General features: G+C 44.3%; 1 protein-coding gene across 1 annotated transcript in view; it reads right to left on the minus strand.

Moving 5' to 3' along the window:
- The window catches only part of LOC138303604 (uncharacterized), a 90,814-nt gene that overhangs the window by 51,411 nt on the left and 13,181 nt on the right, over positions 1 to 26,222 (minus strand). Inside the window, exon 2 of the mRNA XM_069242894.1 lies at positions 21,537 to 21,632. Within this exon, the coding sequence (XP_069098995.1) occupies positions 21,537 to 21,632 (96 nt within the window). The remainder of the gene's footprint in view (positions 1 to 21,536; positions 21,633 to 26,222) is intronic.

Here is a 26,222-nt window from a genome sequence, read left to right on the forward strand (position 1 = left end):
GATCATCTCCCAGATATTTTGAATCCTAACCCCCCTGAGTGGCTCAGGGCCTGGGGGATTGGTGCATTTGAAAATATTTGGGAGGGGGCATGCAGCCTGTCCTCCCTGAGGCATTTGGAGGCCCCAGGGGCCCCAACCCTCAGGGCCAATTTACTTATTTGGAGGAGGAGCGGGTCTGATGGCAGAAGTGACTTGGGGCAGCATACCCCACACATTGCTGTTTCTACGTGGGAGAGTTTGAGCAGGTAATATACATTTAAGTACCTGCCTGCACTCTTCAGGGCTGGGAACACAGCTTTGTTCTCACATGGTGGCAGCACAGAAAAGTCTGCACCTGCCTGAATGGAGCAAAACAACATAGCTAGCTCCCTCTGCACCCAAGATGGGTGTTGGCTGGGGAGCTGGAATGGGCCTCAGGGGCCACGGGAATCCGCTCGTGGCCCCAAAGTTAATATAATGTGAGACACCCAACAAAATACCCAAAAATTGAATAATAATATATGAGTGGCAGGAGACGCTCATCTATTATTCACTGCTCCAGGCAATGAGCGCCCCATAATGCCATGCAAGGAATGTATAGTAATATTTTGTTATCTTGGTGGTGCTCCCTAGAAGGGGGGTGCATTTGTTTAATGTTAAGGAGGCCTTCAGGGAGTGCAGCAGGCCATCCAGAAACAGGAAATACAACAGTAAGTTACCTGGGTGATTGAATCTGTGACTCCAGGACAGATTACCATAATAAAGCTATCCAAGCTGGAGCTGTTCAGTGGAGGGACCATTTATGGTTGGTCCTAGAGTTGCACTTTGTAGCCTAAAAAATGTTAAAAAGGACTCAAAGAGTTCTTATTGTTTGATTACCATTATTGGTGAATGTTTAACAAAGCTAATATATTTGATTTATATATCTTGATGTGCTGACTCTTTCATTGCTTGCCATGTACTGCTAGTTACCCCATGTGTTACATCACTCCTGAGATGTTCTATGACATCACTGATAACATCACTGCAACATCTGAAATTACATCATTGATGACAACACTGTGCATTGCTAGGGCACAAGTTATAATTACTTTAGGGCACAAGTTATTGTTAATTTAGATAACTATAAGTTGTGAATTTCAGTTGTTTTATTAGTTTTAACTGGCATGTTTTAACTGACATTTTTACCTAACTATAACATCCTGTCAACTTTTGTTTTTTTTCAGTGAAAGTGTAAATATACATAAGGCACCATAGTGCAAGGGTGCCTGCGTTGTAAGGAGCATTATTTTTGCCTCAGGGGATTGTTTTTGTGAAGGAAGGTGCAACAGTCCACTGTGGCATTTTCATCCTTCTATCCATGCGGCAGATTGCAGCACACATAGAGGAAACAGATTAAGACTAATAAAGGTATTTCTCCGTGCTACGCTTTATCTGGGAAGGTGGATTATTTTGGTGCATTCCCAGGTCTACCACTTCTGGGAAATCTGAGAATGCATCAGAATCCATGGATGTTGCATGGGAACACCCATGCAACACCCATGAAACGTCTCCCTGGGGCAGCAATTTGTGCTGTGTGCTTTACTCCAGATTGATGAAGCCACTCAGGGCCACACAAATTGACCTTGAGTAGCTTCATAAATCAAATTGTGGGCCTACGTCGCTCATATAACACTTTGCCTGGTGCAAAAATGACACAACCCCAGTTATAAATATGCCCCATAGAATATATGCATATAAATATATGTAGCACATTTTCATTGTGTATTGTTGTATGAAATGTTTCACACTCATTGAGGATTTTCCTTCCTAAATTGCTCACTCGCCATGTGTAAAAGAAAAATTACTAACTACTGTCACTAAACATTTTTTAAATTATGAACATGGAGTTACATTCATACTCCAGTCAAAAGTATGCAAAACTGCAGGGTTTAAAGAAACCCCAAACCTTGCCTTTTTGAACAGAAGATCAACAAGCCAAGAAGCCAAAAAACCCACATAATACATGTAATACAACCTTGAGTAAATAGGATACAGAAACACTGTTTATCCCATTTTGGCTTAAAAACTCCAAACAATGGGAAAGTGAGATGCTGTTCCTAAGTCCTGACTGCAGCAATTCTGTGAGGATCTGCATCTGTGAAAATCTTTACATTGCCCTCTTTCTCCTGCAAAGAGATCTGTTCCAAAAGGGAAGCTTTGTGGCACCTTTTATATCTCAAATCTTGATGAGGTCTAAGAGGTCGCATTTCTGATGGATACAACTACCTGTGGATTCCTCACCTTATGAATTCTCCCAATGCGCAAGCATTCAACGGAAATTTTTCTTCCCAGCTCTTCACGTCGACGAGGACGTCATAATTGCACGACTCAGCACGCGCCTCCGTCTGACGTTATCATGGCAATAGTAGGTCCTCGCTGGCATGCCGACGTGCCTTCGACGCTAACGGTTTTCTCCTAGCTCTCGGGGAGCTACTGTTTCGAAGGTGTCTTTTTGTCTCTAGTTACAATGTCTCCTCCTAGAAAATCAGGGTTTAAACCTTCTTGTGAGTGCGGGGTTGTATGTCTTTTACGGACCCTCACGATGACTACTTATGGTGTCTATGTTCAGAGCATGACGTGGTGGATTGTGTGTCCTACCAAAGGATGAATCAGAAGGCGCTAAAGGAGAGAGAAGTCAAATTTTTTTTGGGTAAAGAAAGGACACAGAAGTCATCGGAGATCGTCTTTCTATAACTCATCAAAGAAGCATAAGAAGGAGCGCCGGCATGACTCTCAACGTTGTTTGGCTAGAGGTCGTTCACGATCCAGGTCTCCATCTAGCCGGCGTCGTGCGACATGGGAGGTTAGTCCTACTGTGACCCCACAGCCTCAAAGTCCTCAGACTTCTCCGGCGCCATCGGTCTTCGAGGTGGTTGGGCCTCAAGAGAGTTCTCGCTTTTCGCCTGGGGGGCAGGTTTCTGATGCCCAGCTGACACAAGTGCTGCGGGAAGATCAGCAATATCCTGCCTTCCCTGCTCCGGGAGCGGATCCGGCGGCATTTTTAAATGCTATGTTCAGCATGTTTAATGCTATGGCCCCTGCTGGTGCACCGGCTGGTCCCACTGGTCCTTTGGCATTCTCCTTGGGCTCTCCGGCTCCATATAAGTCAGCGCTGTTCATGCCTTTTTTTCCGGCTGAGCGGGCCAGTTCGGCACCAATGACATTGTCTCATAGACCTGCGGCGCCGATTACATCGCCTCATGGGCCTACGGCACCGATTTCTTGGCCTTATAAGCCTGTGGCACCGAGGACGTCGCCTCATACACAGTCGAAGCCGGTGACGGGACCTCACATGTCCACGGCACCGATAGGATCAGCTCCGGCGCCGGATGGATCACGATTGGATCGGAGTGTGTCTCCTTTTTCTCGTGGTCCGCATCTATTGGTCCTGAAGCTGGTGTCGTCGACGTTGGCTAACTCTATGTCAGCGCCGAGGTTGTAGGCCAGGTTGAGGTCGCGGAGGAGAGCATTGAGGCTCTTGGAAGAACAGGAGTACCAGAGGCAGCTGCTGAAAAAAGGAGAGATTGCTGAGCCCTTGGGAGAATATCAGGGCCTAGACTCAGCTAGTGGGCTGGACACTTCCCCTGAGTGGGATCTTGCATCTCTAGGGGAGTTTACAGCGGAAGCAGGTTCTTTCCATTCTGGGGTCAGGAAGGCGGTAGATTTCTTGGACCTTCCATTACCGGCTGCGGAAGTTAAAACGAACATTTTGACAGAGGTCCTGCATCCTTCTTTGGCTTCAGCAGAACCCTTGCTTCCATTTAATGATGGTCTGATGGAGCCTAGAGGAAGCCTGTGACATCGCCAGCGGTAAACAGAACTGTTGCAAGACGGTACAGGGTGGCTCTGGGAGATCCGGGATTTTTATTGCAGCATCTGACTCCGGAGAGTTTAGTGGTCCATGCCTCCTGTTCAGCACGTTCTACACCAGGCTCTTTCCCTGTTACTCCTTCGGACAGGGAATCCAAGAGGATGGAGCAGTCGACTAAGAAGACTTTTTCATCCTGCAGTATGGCCTTAAATCGGTCAATGCTACCTTTGTGTGAGGTAGATATGTGCACGCTCTGATGGATGTGGCTAAAGCTGTAGTTCCTGACTTACCACAGGATATGCAGGGGCAGTTCAGTGAGCTCCTCTCAGACGCTCAAGCTGCCGCTAAGCAGATCATCCAGTCTGGTCTGATACTACAGATTCAGTGGCCAGGGCGATGGGTACTTCAGTCTCTACCAGGACACATGTGTGGCTGAAGTCTTCTGGCTTTTCTACGGATGTCCAGACCACTTTATTGGACCTGCCTTTCGACGGGGAAAAAGTGTTTGGAGCCAAAGCTGACTCTGCCTTAGAGCGCTTCAAGGACAGTAGGGCCACAGCGAAGTCTTTGTGTTTTCAGGCTTCCACTACTACCCCTTTCAGGTCCTTTCAGAGGTTTAGGGGATTAGGGCGTGGAGCCGCTTATCGTGGAAGACCCCAGTCCACAGTCCAACAGCCTGCCAGCCTGCCAGCCTTCCATAAAGATCCTTTAGAGGGCAGGGGGGAGTTCGGTCAAGAGGAGCCACACAGCAGCACTCTGCATCATCATTTCATCTTGGGGAGGCACAACAAGGAAAGCAGCCCTAGTATTCTACCCATTTTGCGTCACACTTCTCCTGTAGGTGGAAGGTTACTTCTTTTTCTCCACAAGTGAGAGTTGGTCACATCGGACTCCTGGGTTCTAAATATTGTGAGGAAAGGATATGCCCTTCCTTTTTGGGACTTTCCCCCTCCTACCCCTCCCCGTCCTTCGTTTTGTTCAGAAGACCATTTCCTGTTGTTGCAGCAGAAGGTTCTAGTCCTGTTATCGAAAGCAGTGAAGTTGGTTCCAGACCAGGAAAGGGGTCAGGGTTGTTATTCAAGATATTTCCTGATCCCCAAGAAGGATGCTCGATTGAGGCCTATTCTGGATTTGATGATTTTGAATTGGTTCCTCAAGCAGGAGAAATTCAGATGCTGACTCTGGCGCAGGTGCTTCTGGCGTTGAACAAAGAGGATTGGATGGTGTCTGTCGACTTGCAGGATGCTTATTTTCATATCATTATTCTCAAGTTGCACAGGAAGTATCTCTGGTTTGCGGTGGGGTCGCAACACTACCAGTCTGTGATCCTTCCTTTTGGTCTTACTTAAGCACCTAAAGTCTTCACGAAGGTGATGGCGGTGGTTGCAGGAAGTCTCAGGAGGAAGGGAATATTGGTATTCCCTTACCTGGACAATTGGTTTATCAAAGCCAGCTCTCCAGAGCTCGTGCTGCATCACCTGCAAATGAAAACTCAGTTGCTGTTCGACCTGGGCTTTTCGGTAAATGTGCCCAGATCTCACCTAGAGCCCTCTCAGTGCCTCCTGTTCATAGGGGCAGTACTGGACACAACACTGAATTAGGCCTATCCTCCGCCTCAGCGGATTCAGGACATTCAGGCGTTGACTATAATGTTTCTAAATGGAGTGGTTGTTCCAGTCCTCAAGGTCCTACGTCTGCTCGGTCTGTTCACTTCTTGCATTCTATTGGTCACTCATGCATGCTGGCACATGAGGGCTCTTCAGTGGTCCCTCCGCAAGCAGTGGTTTCAACACAAAGGGGATCTCCAGGAGTTGATAACCATCTCCAGAGAAGCTGCAGTGGATCTACGATGGTGGGCTGTGAACTGCAACCTTTCCCAAGGAAGGCCGTTTTCCACTGCTTCCACTCTAGGGTGGGGAGCTCATCTGGGGGACCTGGGGATAAAAGGTCTTTGGTCTCCAGTGGAACAGATGTTTCACATCAATCTGTTAGAACTGCCGGCGATACGTCTGGCTCTCAAGCCCTTCCTCCCGTCCCTTTGCTGTCAGTCAGTTCAAGCCTTGATAGACAACACTATCGCGATGTGGTATATCAACAAGCAGGGAGGAGTAGGGTTGTACCTTCTCTGCAGAGAGTCTCTGCGACTCTGGTCCTTGGCTCAGGACCATCGGATCTGCATAGTAGCAAACCATATGGCCGGAGTTCTCAATGTACATGCGAACAGTCTCAGTCGGTATTTCTTGGCCGATCACGAGTGGCGTCTCCATCCAGATCTGGTCCTTTACATCTTCCGGATGTGGGGTTTTCCACAGATAGACCTATTTGCCACTCGGGAGAACGTGCACTGCCCATCGTTCTGCAGCCTCCAGTTTCCAGTCAAGGAACATTGGGGGACGCGTTTCAGATGTCTTGGTACGGCCAGTTACTTTATGCGTTTCCCCCCATGCCCATGATTCCTCGGGTCCTGAGGAAGATGCGCCAAGACCGGATTCAAGCCATTTTAACAGCTCCGGATTGGCCAATAAGGGTGTGGTACGCAGACCTTCTTCAACTCTCACTGTGCCCTCTGCTCTGTCTCCCTCACAGGGCAGACCTCCTCTCGCAGTCGCAGGGGCAGGCTCTACACCCCCACCTCCAGAGCCTGCACCTACATGCCTGGAGATTGACCGGGGCAATCTGAGTTCCTTTTCTCTCCCACCAGAAGTGGAGGATGTTACTTTATCGGCCAGGCGACACTCCACCAAGTCTGTTTATGCCGGCAGATGGGCGAAATTTGTGGTTTGGTGTGGAGAGAGACAAATTGATCCTTTGAAAGCCCATTTGTCTGATGTTTCCTTTGACTTTAGCACAGAAGGGTTGTGCAGTTGCGACAATCAAGGGCTATTTGTCAGCGCTGTCGGCCTTTCTGTGCCTTCCTGATCAACCTTCATTGTTTAAGTCCCCTATAGTTGTTAGGTTCTTAAAAGATCTAACTAATAGGTTTCCTCCCACACTGTTTCTCATGCCTCAGTAGGATTTAAATTTGGTTCTTACTTTCTTAATGGGTTCACCGTTTGAGCCTATGCATTCTTGCCTGTTAAGGTTTTTGGTTTTAAAAACAGTTTTCCTCACTGCTATCATGTCTGTGAGGCACGTGAGTGAGCTCCAGGATCTTAGGGGGTCATTACAACCTCAGCGGTCTTTTTACAAGACCGCCGAGGGACCGCCGTGCGGAAGACCGCCAGTAGTGGTGGTTTGCCGCTCGGCGTATTATTACTGTTGGCTGCTCTCTGTCCTTTTTACGACGGAGAACCGCCAACAGCCATACTGGCGGGCGGCGTGGAAGTGGAGGTTGCTCCACCTCCACCGCCACGCCAACAGAACACCGCCCAGCGAATCACGTCCTGTGATTCGGCGCGGTGGTGTTCTGTTGGCGGTGTGGTGTCGGCAGAGCAGCCCCCATGGCTCCCGTCCCCTCCCGGAGGATCGACAGACAAGGTAAGTCGATCGTCCGTTAGGGGGGTAGGGGGGTGTTGTGTGTTGTGTGGGTGCATAGGGGTGTGCGTCTGTGTATGTAGAGGGGGGTGTGAGTGCGTGTATGATTGCGGGTGTGTTGCGTGTATGAGTGCGTGTATGTCTGTATATGGGTGTGCGTGTCTGACTGAGTGTGTGGATGTAGACATGTATGTTGGTGTGTGTGCGTGTATGCGTGTTGGTGGTGCCTGCGTGCGTGTCGTGTGTGTGTGAGTTATGTGATGTTGGGGGTCGGGGTGGGGAGGGGGCCCTGCCACCTTTGAGGGGTGACCCCTATCAGTGCCAGGGAAGGAATTCCCTGGCACTGATAGAGCTTACTGCCATGTATTTGATGGCGGTCCCAAACCGCATGAAATCCATGGCGGTAAGCCGGGTCCGGCGGGTTGTGCTACCGCCGGCGGTATAGTGACGACCGCCGGGCTGGAGACCCAGGTCTCCAGCCCGGCGGGCGGAATGGTGAAGCGGCGGTTGACCATGGCGGTAACCGCCATGGTCAAAATCGCATTTTTTAGACCGCCAGCCTGGTGGCGGTCTTACTGCAGCTTAACCGCCGTCCGCCAGGGTTGTAATGACCCCTTTAGTGTTAAACCTCCTTTACATCATTCTATGCTGACATAGTGGTACTGAGAACAAGGGTGGCTTTCCTTCCTGAAGTTGTCACACGTAGAATTGGCTAACCTCTGACTGGCAAATTCAACTTACCCACAAGTCCCTAGTATATGGTACCACGTGTCCCCAGGGCCTGTAAGTTAAATGTCACTAGTGGACTGCAGCACTTATTGTGCCACTAGAGTGACCATGTAAAACATCACACCAGCGCCCTCATTTTGACTTTGGCGGGCGGTCCTGCATCGTGATGACGCATATGCTGCCGTTCCTCTGCGGTACCTATTATGTGTCTGCTTCTGGGCGGGCGGGCGGAAACAGCGTTTCTGCTGCCCGCCCAGCGGGAAACACACCACAAAATTGAGCCAGCGGCAATGTTTGGGTGAGTTGGGTGCAACAGCACCTGTCGCGTTTTTCACTGCCCGTAAATCGATGAGCCGGTGGGGCCCCTGGCACCCCCTTTCATTCAGCCTTTGCATGGCGGTCCCACCGCCATGCAAAGGCTGAATGAAAGGGGACTCGTAATCCAGCGCTGCCCTGGCAGATTAAGACCGCCGACACCACCAGGCCATTGGCTGGCTGCAGTCTGGCTGCGTCAGTGGTCTGACCGTGGCGGCTCTGCCACCTGCAACGGTCGTAATGTGGAGGCTGGACCGCTGCTTTGGCGGTGGTCCAACCTCCACAGCGGCGTTGGCAGGCTCATGACCGCCAGGGTAGTAATGAGGCACAAAGTCTGCTACAGCAGCCTGGCTGGGCAGTTCTAAATCTGCCATTTTGGCCTGTCAAAATCACCCTTGACTAAATCTTCCTTTTTAATGTTAGTAGAAACACCACTAAAGTAGGCATTAGCAGCCCTAAGGCAAGGTGCTTAGTATTTAAAAGTATGACATATATATTTAATGTCCTTACATGTCCTTGCAGTGAAAAAGCATGAAACCTGTTTCCACTGTAGCAAGGCTGGCTGTGCCATGGCAAACACTGGGTTACTTTATTACACTACCTTATAAAGCTTACTTCAGATTGACAGAGGCTACAAAAACACTTTAAACACTTTTTAAAATAGTTAACAAGGTCCAACTGATTGCTAAATTCAGATTTTGGCTAACTATTTCAGAATTAGTGACTTTAGAAAGTCACTATTTCCTGGCCTGAAGTCTAAAAGGAACAAAAGGTCAATTGGGGGGAAGGATGCGTTTCCTTCTACTTGCAGGATGGCCTGGGGGATGAGGCCACAAACTGCACAAGCTTCAAAGGGACGACCACACCAAGGCCTGCCCTTTTCTTTCCCAGGTAGTCAGGATGGAACCAACCCCAGTGGGACAAAAACCTGTTTAAGAACTGGTTTGCAGGGGAGGTTATTAATTTCCCTAGACACACCACAGGGATATACCCAATGCTCTCCCAAGGGAAAAAACAGGTTTTGACATGTTGTGGGCAGAGAAGCGTGCGCTCGGATAGTTTAATGCCAACCCCCAGGAAGTAATGTCAAAGGGGTTAGGGCTGCCCCTGAGAACTATTTTCCTTCAGAGAGTCTCCCACACCCAGAGGGTAAATTCAGGCATAGATGTGGCACCCCTAAATACATTCTTGGGATCTCTGCTGGACCTGAGAAAGAGAGAAGAAGGACTGCACCTGCTAATCCCCTGTTGGACTTCAGGTGAGTGGACTACACTTACTGGACCTGCTCCCACCTGTACCCAGGACAGTAGAGTGGTCTTCAACAGCTGGTTGGATAGCCTCTTGTTAAGCTCCAGGAACACAAAAAATGCCAGAAGCCTGCAACTTCAGGAGCCCAGTTGGCCAGTTCCACGTGGAATTGCTCTAGACCCTGCTAGTGGCTTCAGGGAGAGTGAATCCTAACCACCAAGTGGGCTCAAAAGTTCCTAGACCCTTGGCTGGTGTTAGAGTGTACTCTTTGCCCCTAAAATCTACAAGTTTGGACATTTAGAGGATCATGTGCACCAGTTCCCTTAAAACACCCAGAGGATACCACCAGATCACTGCCAAACCACAGCCACCAATGTTGAACTGGTGGTCAGACTCAGATTGCCAGTTTGCACTGCTGAGGAGAACCAGGACTTCCAGAAAATCTTCTAAGTCAGCACCTTGAGGCTCTTACCAGAAGCAAAGCTGGGCAGCTCCCCATCATCTATGATGCCTTCCTGGGCTTGGACGTCTGACTTTGACGGCTTTGAGGTTTCGTACTTTGAGGTAAAGAACTTTCCTGCTAACACTAAGGCTCTCTCCAAGACACTAGACCTTGCCTGACCGCCACCACTGACTCCAACTTTGGATCCAGTCTGCAGCAGACCCTACTTTCAACCTCCGTCAACAAAGATTTTCTCCAGATAAGTTTCTAAGTGCAAAGGTAGAATTTCTTCACTGGGGATTTCCTAAGGTCCAATCCGCTGTCACTAACTTATTCACTCTCACCCTGCTGGTGGAACGAGCCATTTAAAAAAAAAAAACTAAATTTATATATCTGTTTTACTGATTTAAAAGCTGCATTTTACTCTGTTCCACGAGCTATTTTATGAAGAAAACTTGGGAATCCCCCAATAAATGTTGGAGGCTTTTAAACTTCTGTATTTAAATACATAGGTACAAGTAAAATTAGGTGAAGGCTCTAGTTTGTTTCGCAGAATCATAACTTGCAATGGCCTTAAACAAGGCTGTATGTTCGCCCCGTGTACATTTTAATCTTTTTATGTCACATTTGTTCCAACACTTAGAATCCATCAATGCTCACCCGTCTAAACTTGCTAACTGCCATCTAAAATATCTTCAGTACACTGACGATACAATATTACTTAGCCAAACCCTTGTAGGATTGCAACAACTAATAGCTGCATTTGACAAATATATTACAGCAAATCATTTGGAAGTGAACATCTAGGAAACCAAAGTACTGGCAACAGGTCCATATGTTACCAAACTGTGAACTTGGCAAGCAAGAGGAAGGCCATTTGAGACTGTAAAGTCATATAAATATTTGGGTATCCTTTTTGATAATAAAGTCTTGCTTAAAAACCATTTTAATGTACTAAGAACCAAAACATCATCTTCAATATTCGCTTTTTAGTCATTGCAAGATTCATTAAAATTCCAATTGTATGATCATCTTCTCAATGTTATTGGAGCCAAGTTGCTTTTGACTATTTCCTATGGCTCTCCTGTCTTGAAGGGAAGAAAACTCCAAACTATTGGACTTATTGATAATAAAGGCGTGTAAATCTGTTTTTTTAATTCCAAAAGCAATTGGCCAAGCTGAAATACGGTTGGAATTTGGTCTCCGAAAACAAACAATAGCGAGGCAGGGGTCGTTCTTGAAATGTATGCATTAACTGTTTTTATCAGAAGTTAGCTCCTTAGCAAACAATTGCTGGTATGAAATATATCATTCTGGATATGTTGGTGCTTGGAGAGCTTATCTTAAAGAGTGCTTCCAAAGTTTCGACTTATGGGTTTTCTGACATGAATAAGCCATGTTTTAAACAGCTTTAAAACAGAAAGTTAAAATGTAACTCTTTTAATGCTGACAAGGAGGCCTTAGCTACAAAGAAGCATACCTAGACAGTGATAAATTCTTGTCAGAGACTGGAAATTGAGCTGTATTTGACCATCTATTTCCTATCAAGTATGAGGGCCAAATTTCTAAATTAGAGGTTTGGCAGATATCCCACCAAGAATGGCACCCCAAAATGGACCCAACAATGGGCATCTAGTGTCTGTAGACTGTGCGGGCGCTCGCAAGAAATTATTTTATACTGTATGTGTTTGCCAAAACCTGTTTACTGCACATCACATATTATTAAAGCCTTCATTTCTTGATGGTGGGGTGAGATCTGTCCGCCAGGCCCTTATATTGAAGTGCCTCAATCACACTGACTTTTCAGTTGATTAAGATTTTGACCATGGCAGAAAGAAAGTTTCTATCCTTACCATCATGAAGTTTTCTTGTGATAAGTTTTCTGCCTTTTTTTTTTTACATTTGCCTCTATGTTTGGTTGGGTTGAGGTACTTTCTCAGGACAAGGCATTCAGCAGTTTTCCAAAAATACATTTGCATCTGCCTGGATAGGTCCTGTCAATTAAGGACATACATAGTATTGAATCACATGGCATTATTATGTATCTTAGAATTCTGATGACTTTCATGTAAGTAATATTTACAAGCACTTGGCAGTTTGAAGCAACCTGCATGGTTTTGTGTAGGCTAGAGTAAATGCAGTTTACTTTTTTCACTATAAATTTTACATGTATTAGTTTTAGTTAGATTGCTGAATGATTTTGCATGGTATTTTGATACATATTTTAGTTCTGATGGATTTTTATGCATATATTGTTTACAAGCAGTTGGCACTTTTGAAGCAACCTGTTTGGTTTTCTGCATGCTAGAGAACATGTAGCTTTATTTTAACTTTGATGAGCTCCAGGTGTATAAGTCTTACTGAAAAATTGTTGAAGACACATGGTATTTATAGGGAATATTATATGATAATATGGCTGGAAATGTACTTTAATGTGTAACTTTGTGATGATTTTAATTAATCAGACAATAAAGTTTCATTCATTCATTCAATTTCTTCACTGGTACCAACCTGGACCCTCAATCTGAAGGGCAAACCATCGTGGTCGGTCAAAAACTTTGACTTTGACCCAGACTACAGCGTTTGAGGCTCATTAATTGGTGCTTTGTGCTTTCTGTCGCTAGGTTTCTCATCATATTCATATCTCTGGCTGTCGACATCAGATGTTTGTCATTTTTGTATCTATGTAAAGATTACAATTTATTTTATTATGTTGTATCTACCAATTATGAACTGTTTATGTAATGATAAATGCTTCACTCTTGTTTCTTCTAAGTTAAGTCTGTCTGCTTTGTGCTACAGCTTCCATGGGTTAAGTTAAGACTTAACTTATTGAGATTGACTTGGGTCTGGTAAAGCATTGCACCATTATTAGGAACTACCATCCACTTCAACTAATAATCCACATTCTCACAGCTAGTAGCAGCAGAGTTAGAGTAGTTTGACTCACTGAATGGTGGTACAGTGACTGTGATGTGAAGGACGCTACAGACTCGAAGAGGGAGCCAGGTATTTTTCATGCAAATCAAAGGAGTAGAGAAGGGGATTGGAATGCCCACAGGTCAACTAGTCAACAAGGCCTACTGATCTACATATAGGCATGCCAAGTAGGCCAGCGATCTTAGTGTGGAACCTATAGGGAATAGGGTACAGTCTTGTGAGTATATGAATGAAAGTGCAGTACATCCCTCAACGATGTAGCTGTCATCTCATTCTTATTCTAAAGAACAAAGGCACCCAATCAACAGATGGAACCACCTACATTTTACATATTTACATATTGCAAAAGGCACCACTGATCAATTGTGAATAAGCTGTCAAATGGGACTGGCTCTACAGCTTGTACTGACATACCTTAGGGGTAAATACAAAATAAAGTTATATACATTATTTTTCTGTTTCTTTGTTTTAGAAAGTGTCAGTGCAAAACTATAGAGGCTGGTAGAACAACATAGAAGGAGACAAGCAGAGTTGACAAAGTCATTCAAGTAGAAAAGCTTGGTAGAAGCAGTGAGTCTTCAGAAGTTTCCAGCCTATTCAGATGCCGGCCACAAGCAATACATGTTGTGGAAGAGACCTGCAGTGGGAGGAACATTAGTTGTGGTGAGGCCGACCACCCATTGTGTTTGCATTTCGCTAGCCACAGGGTAAAACAGTACTTGGAGAGTGACCTTCAGCGCCTCTTCTGGTGACATGTGTCCACAAATTACTTTTATTTGTGTTTTGCCCTGGTTTTATTAGATATAGGCTCAAATTACAAGTGTGGTGGTCTTACAACCGCTACAGTCGCAGTGGCTTTCTGGACCGCCGCCAATGTGACGGTCCAATCGCCACTTTAAAACCCTGGTGGTCGGACCACCAGCTCCGTCAGAATCTTGGATCCCAGAAGTCTGGTGGTGGCAAGGCAAGCAGCACTGCCCTGGGGATTATGACCTCATTCTCCACCAGTCTTTTCATGGTGGTAACACAACCATGAAAAGGTTGATGGAGAACAGTGCATGGGCCCCACGAGGGCCCCTGCACTGCCTATGCACTTGGCATAGGCAGTACAAGAGCCTCCCTGCCCAGCACTCTCGCAATGTCCACTGTCTGCACTGCAGATAGTGAACATTGCGAGGGTGCTGGTGCACCCTGCTGGCTACAGCATTGCCACTGGCTCGATTTCGAGCCGGAGACAATGTTGTAGCCTGTTTCCCACTAGGCTGGGGATGGAAACCGAGGTTTCCACGTGCCAGCCTAGTGGAAAACTCTTAATGGGTCCGGTGGGGAGGTGGCCTGTGTGGCGCCAACTTCCCCATCAGAAGTTCGACAGACTGTGAAAACCATCAGCCGAACTCCTAATGAGGCCCATCGTCTTTCTTCACAGTGAGAAGAGTACTTCCTCTTTTTTGTTGCATACACTTGCTTAGAATTCTGAAGCAGATTCACATTTGGATGTAGAGTGTAAGAAGATGAATAGTAAAGAATGTATTGATACTGTATATATCTATATGCATGTAATACTTGCTATCCTCCTTCTATGACTATGACCTCTGATTGCTACTTACAGTGGTCTGCCTATATAATGTATTGTTTTGTCTAAGAGTATTTGTATAGTGTTTACCACCCCTATATGAGTGATGAAGCCTTATTCATGCAGGTAGCAGGCCACACTGTGTCGGTGTGTGGTTTGGATTAGTGTTGCCTTGGCTTTGAGTCTATGGGCCTGATTACAAGTTGTTCGATGTATTCCGACCTGTGCGTAAACCCGTTCATGCACAGCTCGGAATTACGAGTTGAGTGCTGTTTAATGCATCTGATAATTATCAGACATGTTAAATACCTCAACTTCAGAACATTTAGGTCCATATTAATACTTTTTGACGCAAATCAGCGCTAACGCTGATTTGCGTCAAAAGGCTTACAGCGGGCTAACGCCATTCCAACGCACCATCTGGGCGCCATATTTAAGGAATGGTGCAAGCCGGCGCAGCGGCCTGGTTAGCGTCAAAATAAATGACACTAACTGGGCAGCGCAGGCATAGGGGAAAATGGGGGTTGTGCGTCAAAAAATGGTGCAAGTCAGATTTGCGGCAAAGTTCATGCCTCAAACCGGACTTGCGCCATTTTTTGACGCACAAACCCCATTGAAATGACTCCTGTCTTAGCAAAGACAGGAGTCATGCCCCCATGCCCAATGGCCATGCCCAGGGGACTTCTGTTCCCTGGGCATGGCCACTGGGCACAGTGGCATGTAGGGGGGCCCAAATTAGGGCCCCCTATGCCACTTTAAAAAAATAACAAAAAATACTTACCCAAACTTACCTGTACCTACCTGGGATGGGTCCCCCCCATTCATGGGTGTCATCCAGGGGTGGGCGAGGGTGGAAGGGGTGTCCCTAGGGCAGGGCAGGTCAGAGACCATAGAAGTGAGCCCACAGGTCCTTTAACGCCTGCCCTGACCCAGGCGTTAAAAAATGACGCAAATGCAGTTTTGCACCATTTTTTAAGGTCCGCCCCCTCCCGTGCACCATTTTTGCACAGGAGTTTAAATAAGGCGCAAATGCCTTAGAGTCATTTATTGCGTAGGAACGCCTACCCTGCATCTCATTAACACAAGGTAGGTGTCCACGCTAAAAAATGACGCAAACTCCATGATTTTTTACGCTAGACGGGTCTAGCGTCAAAGTATAAATATGGAGTTAGCTTTGTGCGGATTTGCGTTAAAAAAAATGACGCAAATCCTGCGCAAACAGAGTATAAATATGGGCCCTAGATGGGTCAAACCTGCAAATATTTAACGGGGGGAAAACATACAACAGTTTCCGTATCATGTAGTCTGTGGTGTGTTAAACACCAAAACACGCATGATATTCCCTCACAAACTTGTAATACATGCTACTTATGGCACCTGATAAATAACGTACCCCATGGTTTTGTTCTCTATCAGGTGCAATAAATACCACCTATACTCATATTTATTTCCGTGTCATACATGATGACTACCAAGGTGTGGTCATTGATGGATGAGGAAGTCTAACAAACAGGCACCCATTTTTAAAACGTACTAAACTAGCAGTTCTGATTAGCAGTGCAGGTACGTTTATTTTATTGGTAGTTTATCTTGTATGTTCTCAATCCAGTTTCTTATACTGGCGGTGGCAGTAGGTCATCCAGTCTGTGATTATTTAGATATGCAAGCGGTAACAGGCATCAACAAAGAGTGAGAGGGAATCAGACATCTGCCTGGTTAGATTGTGTTACAGCCCTGCTTTATATGATTGCCATCTTTAAATGCCAATTGAAGAGTTTTGCCAAGATGGACTATGTTATTTTCAGTATAGAATGTTTATGCTTAGAGTATGTGACTATTTTGGATCTGTAGGTTGGACAGTGTTAGAGACACGCGTTGACCAATAATTTATGGTGTACTTCTTTGGTCTCGGTAGGCCAGTTTTTCTAGTATTGAGTGGTTGTTTAAGCACCCTGGTCCAGTCTGTAACTGTCCCACCCAGTTGCGAGTAACATTCCAACAGTTGTTTCAAACACTGTATGCTTGTCCCGTTGACGCTGAAGGATCAGGTAATGGACTGCTTCATGATATGGGGAGATAGATTATATCACATTGATACTGAAAATGTCACAAAGCCTAGATTAGATGCGCTACAACTTCTGGTTGGTCGTAGAAGATATGGTAAAAATACATTACTACGACTGTGAAGTCTGGTGGGTAGATAGGTATGGTCGGAAACCCACATGTCCTTATGCAGGTTGTCGGTCATCAAGTTTAAAGTTTCAGTGGCTATTTCTAGTGCTGATCACATAAGTGTAGTTGTTACATTCCATTATTCAAGATCATGGTGAGGTTATGTTGGATGGAGCTCCCCAGTTGGAATGGAATGCCTGTGCTTCTGCTCTTAGTATGGTGTGCTGGTCCTTTCTATTCCATAGCTCTCAACCATCCATATATTGATAGGGATTACCTTTCCGGATTCTATCCTGGGTTCTGAAGTTTATGTACTTATTTTGGGAATAAATATGTTTTACTTCTCTTTTGAACTTTAAAGGCACCTGGATGCTTCGAATGTAGTCAGGCAATCAGTTCTGGAGATTGGAGGCTTGTAATGAGAAAGTGCAGCTTCCTATAAAATATTTATTGTAAGGTAACACGATAATCTGCAGTGATAGCCTGGAGCATGTTTTTTGTTTTATTCTTTACATTTCATTTGTAAGCATGATGGTAGTTTTCATTGGCTGGCCCTGTGAACAATGCATAGTGCTTTGAACATTGAACGCCTAGATACAGGTAGCCAGTGGAGTGCTTGCAGGACCGGCATCATGAGTTCTCTGGGGTGAAGGCTGCAGTGTTTTGGATTTGTTGAATTTTGCATATTGCGAAGGAGTTGCCGGCCGAGGTATAGGCTATTGCCATACTCTCATGGAACTCACAAGAGTGAAGATAGCTTGTAGTTTTGTGGTGTGCCAAGGTCTGGGAAGATGGGCTGCAGGCTTTTAATGTGTAAAAGTTCCTCCTTATGACTACTAATAGGTCGACAGTAGCTAGAGTAAGGTTTTGCACACAATGGCACCTTAACTGAACTGCTACAATGCACATGAAAAGGAAAAGGTGTCTTTGTAATATTTTCTGTTGCTTCTTACTAAACAGATTAAGCATAAATGAATAAAGTTTATTTTAAAACAATATTTCTGCATGAAGCATTTGATTCATGGATGAGCACCTGGATATTTAGTTGATTAGTAGAAGGCACTATGCCTAAGTAGACAGGCACTGCCTAACCCAGAAAGTCTGGATTGGATGTGCCAATGCATGTAAACACATGCATCATAAATGCTGTTTATGTGTGTTACATGCATAAATGATATTTATCCAATTAATTTGTCAAATAGGATTTGTGAATGCTAGGACTAAAGTAGCAAAATGGCATCTCTTTCCTAATTGATTGTGTATAGGAGAAGTGACAAACAGCATGATAATCGGGTCTAATTGTCAGGTGAAAAATAATCCGTGATACATTCCAGTGGAAGCATTTCCCGGAAGGTGAAATAATACAACAAATCACGAATAGCATGAGGTGAGAGATAACACCCAGGGTTGAGTCAAATCTAACTCATTGTATATTTCAGAGAACCAGTAACAATACACCTTGCATACCATGCTGCACTGTCAAGCCAGACCTAAATATCAGCAGCTCAACAGAATGTAAACAGCTTGAGAAATGCTAAAATTGGATGTTATGTAGAATAGACTAAACATAAGTAATTTTATTATTTTATTGTTTAATTGAAGCAGATATACCTATGTGTTTCGTTGAACTCATTATTTAGTTCTTAAAAGAGATATGACTAGGTAATTGGCAGCACTCTTGCAGAAGTAGGAAGAGATGAATAATTGGTTGGACTTTTTGTTTACTTTGGATGGGGCAATACTTTGATTGAGTGCTGGACTCTGTTTATTAGTGGATGGGTGGGGGGGTGTTAGGTGATCGGCAGGAGTATCTGTTTCCTTATGGAAGGGAAAATGTCCAAGTAATTGGGTGAATGGAAAATGAATGAATAAGTTTATTTGTGTCAAATAATTAAAATTGATACAATTAATTGAAATGAATCGCTAAAACCTGAAGATAAAATCAGTTTATAACATTTTACACCAATCCGATAATAGAGCAAAACTATAAAATACCACTTAATTACAAAATAAAAAAATATGATTTTAAAATACTGATTCTGCAGCATTGTCAGTAACTAGAGGATTCAAGTCGTTCGCTGCCTAATGGCCGTAAAGATTGTATAAATAAATTTATCTAAGCATGCTAAGAACATGGGAACAGTGGTAGTCATACAAAATTCCAGTATGTTTTTAAAGGAGGACACCCTATTCAACCTAAACTGAGGTTTAAGTAAACTGCGGGGTGCAGTTAAAAACTCCAGACAGCACCGTAGTAGGTGAATCATGGACTCTCTTCTATACTTGCAGAATCTGCAGGGCCTGCTTCCTAATGTTCTCGCCCACTCTAATCAGAAGGACCTTACATCGTGCTCCAAGGATGCAGCGCCTGGTCTCCTTGGTTAATGCGGACTTCAAATACTGTTGCATTTTCATTTCCCCAGACGATTATGGGTGGGCATAAGTAATGGAGTGTACAGTTGCTAAGTCAACTTTCCTTGAGGTGAATGTGGCCTGTTTCCTCAAAATTGCTTTGATGTCGGATTAAGAAACATTGAGGGCCATCAGCGTATCCAAATTGACATCTAAAACAAGAGCCACCTTTCTAAGATATAGAGATCGTGGGTTGGTGGAAGCGATGAAGATCACTTGAAGATCCTTTTTTAAGGTGTCTGGTTTGCTTTGTTGTAGGGTGCAATAGTAGTTGAGAAAGGCAGCCTTACTTTCAAAGTCTTGACCGCGCAGGCCAAACTCCAAGTGAAGTAGTGAGTGACGAGTGTATTTTGGACGATGGTATAGCCTCCTAAAGGCATTACACTGACACTTATCCAGTATTTAGGTGAATGCCCCTTGTAAGCATGTTCACCATAGAGAAGGTTGGGTAGTAATTTTTCTCGCATAACTCACAAAATGTCCTCTGTTGAAGGGGAGTACAGCTGATGATATAATCTGCATGAGGCAAATGTAACAACTTGAGCCTTCCTGCTAATGTGTCTAAGATGGGCACTTGCTTTACCTGTATCCATAAACCAGACGCCAAGATAGTTATGCTTGGATTTCTGAGAAATTGATTGGTTGCCAAGCCTCCATCATACTTTTTTCTTATTTTTGTAACTGCTGAATATCATCACCTTTGTTTTATTTGGATTCGCCACCAATTTACTCAAAGTATATTAAGTATAGCTCACTGAGAGCGCGCTGCAGGCCAACTTTTGTGTCATCTAATGTAGACAGGTCACCGGCGTAATGGATCATAAGAACCCTAGCGGGCCGAACTTTGGTGGACTTGCGTTCGCCCTTGCTAATGAGTGAACTATGTCTGCGGTGTAAGGATTAAACGACATAGGCTCTAGGACGGACCCTCGCTTTAGGCCCCATCTGGTCAGGGTTTGTTGGGTCACTGAGTTATCCGTGCCGGTCTTGACTCAAGCCCACATGTCTGAATATAATGAGATGATTAAGCAAAGTGACAGGTGTGGCCCATTCTGCCATTTTTGCCCAGAGTCGGTTGTGGTCAACACTGCCAAATGCACAAAGCACGCAAATAGCAGCAGCCGCGAGGTAAGAGAAGCCCTGTAGGCCAGATATGACAAAGCAACAATATTACCAACGGTAGAGGAATTCTGTCTGAATCAGACAGAAAGCCACCCATGCCTCAAGATTGTGGAGTAAACCTTTTGCATAGGTTTTGGACTCTTTTGAAGTCTACGTCCAGTAGTGTGATTAGCTGATATTTCTCTGGGATGGGTTTTCAATTGGGTGGGTTTTCCTTACCCGTGAAATGGGAATGATTAGGTAACTGATTGGACGCGTAATTGACTTGTTGACTGGGATACACCAGGGTAATTCATAGAATGCCCTGCTTGCTTGCAGAAGTATGCCTCTGTATGTGGTAGAGCGTTTTGTTTACTTTAAGAAGTAGAATTAGCTATGCAATTGGTTGCACTCCTTGTTTACTTGTGGAAAAGAATATCCCAGAAAACCTTAAAATACATCTCTTCAACTTTATTTTGTAGACTGATTCAAAAGCTAATGCCTTCCAGTTCAGTGTAATCGGCCCTTGGTTCATTGTTACCTACAACCTCCGCTTTCGTTTATTACATATAAAGGGCTCCATTGCACTATAGCTGGGTTGCGCTTTATAAATAAATAATATATATAAATATATATATATATACATATATATATATATATATATATATATTAGCAGGTAAAATAATTGCAAAGGTCCCTGTGTTTCAGACCAATGTGAAGGCTATACATTTTGTGGGAGGCAGTGCAACTAAGCACCTCCTTGGGATAAATGGACAAGTATGTCACAGGCTAATAACTCTTGGGAATTTAACCTGTTACATATGACATATCAATCGATCAAAGAATTGTAACGAGTATGAGGGCACAGACTACTCACATGAAAAGCAGGAGGCTTGTTGTCCACTTTTCATGTATGAAACACATAAAAAGAGATCTGAGAATGTGCTTGGGGTCTAGCAACCAACAAGTGAAATATCACTTTTGAGCAGGGGTATCCAACACAATTCGAGGAAAGTCAGATCAAGGGCAGATTTTGAGGATAAACTTTGAATTACATTTCAATTTAATTATTTGTAAATCTGTCTGTTGCGGGTACCCTGCAAATCTGGGATGGACACAGCCCTCCTGAACCTATGAGGAATCCCTCTACTGCGAATATTACAATTGGTATCTGGGTCTTAAAACGTGTGTCACATTACTTAATCTTTTTGTCTTAACTATAAAGATTTTTCTATAGAGGATCTGTGTGTATAATGTGTTCTGAAAACATGAAAGGTGACCTCTGAACATTACCATACCTTAAACTCTGCTGACTTCTTCTTTGCATTGGATTGAAGGCTCACAATTTTGTCCAACTCGCTCTGCAGACGTTCCAGCGTTGCAGTGAATCGCAACTATATATAAACAAAAAAATAACTTTATTTCCTTGTCCAGCCTAAACAGGGACCGATTTAAAATCTGAAAGCAACACCATTTTAATTCAGCTGTACTAGTGATATATCCTGACATTAAAGTTGACATAAGTGGACACAAACAGCCTACCTTTCGTTTCTGTGTCATGTTTGGTTATTGTAGCCTAATGGCACGACATACTATATATAGCATTATTGCAAAAATGTCGAAGACTATACTGGTTTGATAAAGGGCCTCAACTTAAGTTATAGGCCTGACCCACAGGTAATTGACCATAACAAATGAGAACTACTATAGCCCTAGGCAGGAGGGTTGTAAGGCTATTAGAACATTCAACCCACTAAGAGTAGAATGTTCTAAATTAAAAGGGAAAAACAGAAAGACCGGCATTAGAATGTTCGAGCAGAAGGCCTATACCCGCTACTATAATCCCATAGCCACACAATGGCCTTCAGTGGAGCTCCCAAAATTCAAATGTTCTAACTTGAATTTAATTAACTTTAAAGTGTCCCGGGAATATAAAAAGTGTAATCCAGTAAATGCAGTTTCTCATTCACAGAATGTTCTCTCTCATTCATAAATACTGAATGTCATAATATGTGTGGTATTCTGAAACACATATTCTAAAATTTTAAAATAATTTAACCCAAAACATATGGCTACTGCTGGCAACAATATTTCCTCTGTGATGGAATTAAAGATGATACTCTCAGGTAGCCAATGAATCATGTGACTGATAGAAACATCCTCTGAGAGAGAAGGGCAGCATCCGAGAGACCTGAAGGGGAGCACATCGAGAAAAACACATCACACACCTTCATACAGGGATTGACTCTCAGAAAGAGGCTATCTTTCTCCACAGACTCCAGAGTCCATTCTGTCATGTATTTCAACAACCAATAAATGTAATGGGTTTTGTTAGGTTACCAAGCGAGCTGCCAAAAAAATAAACATTTGGACAATTATGCATACAGTGCAGACATCCTGAAATTTTTAGACCCTACAAGCCTAGCCCAAAACTAGATGGCCAACAGACACCTTTGTTCATCCAATCATGAGGCGAAAATGAAATATTCAGCTACTGTTTCATATCCTAAATGTTTGAGGCAATAGTGTTCCTGTTTCTATTGTAGATGGATCTTCAAAGAAAAAATAAATAGCCTAGGATCTTCTTCATTGGCTTGTTCACAAACAATAAGTAGGCAAGAACTTCTGTCAGTGCTCCTGAACCATTAGGACACCTCTGAGGTCATCCACTCTCTCAGAATGCCCCTTATGGAGTGCTGTGGATCATGGTCTGGAACTTTTTCCTATTGAAAAAGGGAAGAGCTTATAGAAATCCTTAAAGGTGCAAAGCATCTTCAAATGAGAACAGAGAGTTAGTGCAGCCAACTACACTGCTGATGTTTCTATGGTGCATTCTTGCCATGACAACTCAACGATGAACTCTTCATGATTGTGCCTTATCATCCTGTCTCTTAAAGCTCAACACAGAACATTGGATCTACTCTTTTCTGCTGATGCTTTTTGTGCTCCTGAGGATAACAATATTAACAGGATGAAGAAGGAAGTTAATGGACTAGGGAAGTAGCCATCATCAGAAGACGTGTACACTCTTGTGGGAGAGACTACTGCAAATGCAACACCAGTCATCTCAATGAAAACTCCTTGAAAATTGCAAAAGGCAACCAAGTGGAGTAGAAGCCTATGGTTATCATCAGCGGCAAGGTAGCTCCCCTCACAGCAAAGCAATACATTTTAGCCTGGATCCTGTCCAGTGCTTCTGTGGGAAGGAGCATTTCCACCAATCTCCCACCTTAGCAGAGGGTAACAAAGGACAGTGAGGTGCTGGATATTGTGCAGAATGGATGCAAGATCAGGTTTCAAGGTCCTCCACCCAGATTTTCTCCACAAGTTTCCTGGACTTTTCTCTTGAGCTTGTACATGCCGAATGCAAAAATTACGGTAATGTGCATAGCAAAAGACCTCCATAATATGAAAAATAAGATACATCCACTCCTACAAATGAATGGACGCAAAACTGACTTTTTGCCAATCCTGAACATAACAAAAGTGAACAAATGGGCCAACATGGAATGAAGGATGTTACACCTTAATCACATTTCACCTTGTATACATCATGAAGATTGATTTGTATTAGAGTTTTGCAAGGTGTGTACGTTCATGTCTCGATCATCCAAGTGACAGCAGTCTTGCATGCAGATCTAATTTGACTGCCTTGGATTGGCTTCCAAACCTACTCTCTTGTCTTCTGGGTTCCATGGTGTTGTGTATTTTTGTGATTCCCAAAACCTTATTAAACATTCTGAGAAAGTGTGTTCTGCCTTTGAAAACCCATAATTTATTTTCACTGTTGGGTCTCTTTTATGGCTTGTGCCCACCTAATGGTGTCTCACCCACTGTCATGCTCTTCGTTATAGTGCCTGCCATTTTATAATTAATTCAGCTGCTATGAACAGTGGAGATAAGGGGCTCTGAGCAGGTTTCTTATGTGCAGGCTGCGCGAGGAAACCGTTGCCTGACTCAGCCACGCATCTACACACAGGTAGCACTGTGACAGATAAGTCCCTGAGCAAATTCTTACCATTTATCTGGAAGGTAGGAATAACTGTACACATTATGATATCAATTGTGTGTTTTACTGTATTTCCTTATTACAACAACCTACAAAGGTCTGCTTTGCTACCTTCTATACAAATTAGTGGGCCTGGAATCCAAATATAAGGTCAATTTTGATGTGTCTGGATTTTTAACTTACTTTCAGAAGTTGACATGTATCTCTGAGCCAGTCCTTAATAAAATTGCCTGGCTGAGTTAATTTTTCTCCTTAACCATCTGGCAGAACAAAGACCCCAGAAACAATAGGCCTCCAGCTACAGGAAGACATCAGAGTTGGAATCTCAGTAGCTATCATCCAACAACTGCTGGCCAGTCTAGTGGTGGGATGCTCTCAGGACTTGACAATAGGATTACAAAGACTTTTCTCTCTGCTTCCTATCAGTGGATACCATTGAAGAGGCTGAGGAGGGAGGAATAGGCAGGCCAGGAATAGTGGAGAAAACCTCAGGTGTATGTTCCTGAGTTTTTATTTGAGGTACCGTTTGTAGTTCAGAATGCAACATAGGGATGGGGCAGGCAGTGGGATGGCCCATTTTAGTGATGCAAAGGGGATGGATGATGTTGCATTACCACATTGGGTGTGTCCCCACCAACCCCCACAGAGCCTGCTCTAAAGGGAGACAATTTGCTACACTAAGAGCCTAATCAGGAATTTGGCAGTCATGCTACCGCCATCCAAATGTCGCCGGAATCGCTGTTGCACCATTGGCAGACCAACCGCTCTATTAAGATGCATGCGGTTACGTAGACAAAAGTCCGCTGCGGTCCCGCTGCCATGAAATCTCAAGTGCTGCGGGATAGGCCAATGAGTCCGTAGGAGGGCGAACTTCTAGAGTTACCGCCGGCCCAATTACAAAGTGCGTCCCTGCTGACGTGCATGTGGCGGTCCAACCACCATTTCTAAGCTGGCAGAAAAGGATAGATATAAGGCTGAAACCCACCTGTACTCAGCTTCACAAGCCCTGTGCTGCCATGGAGCCGATCGTACACATCCTGCCGCTGCTATTCCTGCTTCATGACATCCAAAACCGACACTGTCGTGGATGCAACCGATGATAGGCTAAACCCTTACCTATTTCCATCACTCCTCAGCAAATAGATGTCCCGCCATGGACCTGGCAAGGGTTTTGTTGCCCCTGGACCAAATATATTTTGTGGGACCCTGTTCGGAATTATTCTTAATGCATGAACCAATTACAGCTCTATGATGCCCTCTTTGGTCAGGTCACTGACACTGCACAGGTGCACTCTACAAAATGGGACATGTGTGCATATATCATAATCAGAGATAGTGATGTGTACATTACATTTTGTCACGCAACAGCACCTCCTCACCAGTATCACACCTATTACCTCTGTGACACCCTTACATTGCTCACATGCTAGCTCCTGTTGTGATATCAACAATACATATGTATGGATGTGTCATGAAACTGAAACATATCTTCTCTGCTAAATCTCTGTAATGGACTCACACATCACCCACATTTGAAGGTAATGTCAGGTAAATGGAATTCAAAATAATCAGCGTGAGAAACATTCAAAGGTCACAATGTAAAGACTGACTGCACGCTAGGTATGACTCTACCAGGGGGACCCCTGAAAGGCTGGGGCCCTGGGCCACAATCCACTTTGCATGTGCCTCAAAACCTCTATGTGTACAGGACCTGTGGCTTTAAGTATATCAGGGGCAACCAATCACATAACTAAGTGCTATATGTGGGAAATGTGTAAGTGCAAGTCAAGAAAGCAAACACAGCAGTAACAGCATTTGTCACACATTTAGATAAAGTAGGTGTAAGGTACAAACACAAAAATGGACACATGTCCATAACAAAGTCTACAAAGGCGTGACAAAGTAACAACCTCCATGTGTGATTAAACAGAGCTCTAGCTTGCACACATTAAAAACATATCCAACCTACATCATA

The sequence above is a fragment of the Pleurodeles waltl genome, chromosome 7, assembly GCF_031143425.1.
Source record: "Pleurodeles waltl isolate 20211129_DDA chromosome 7, aPleWal1.hap1.20221129, whole genome shotgun sequence".
NCBI lineage: Eukaryota > Metazoa > Chordata > Amphibia > Caudata > Salamandridae > Pleurodeles > Pleurodeles waltl.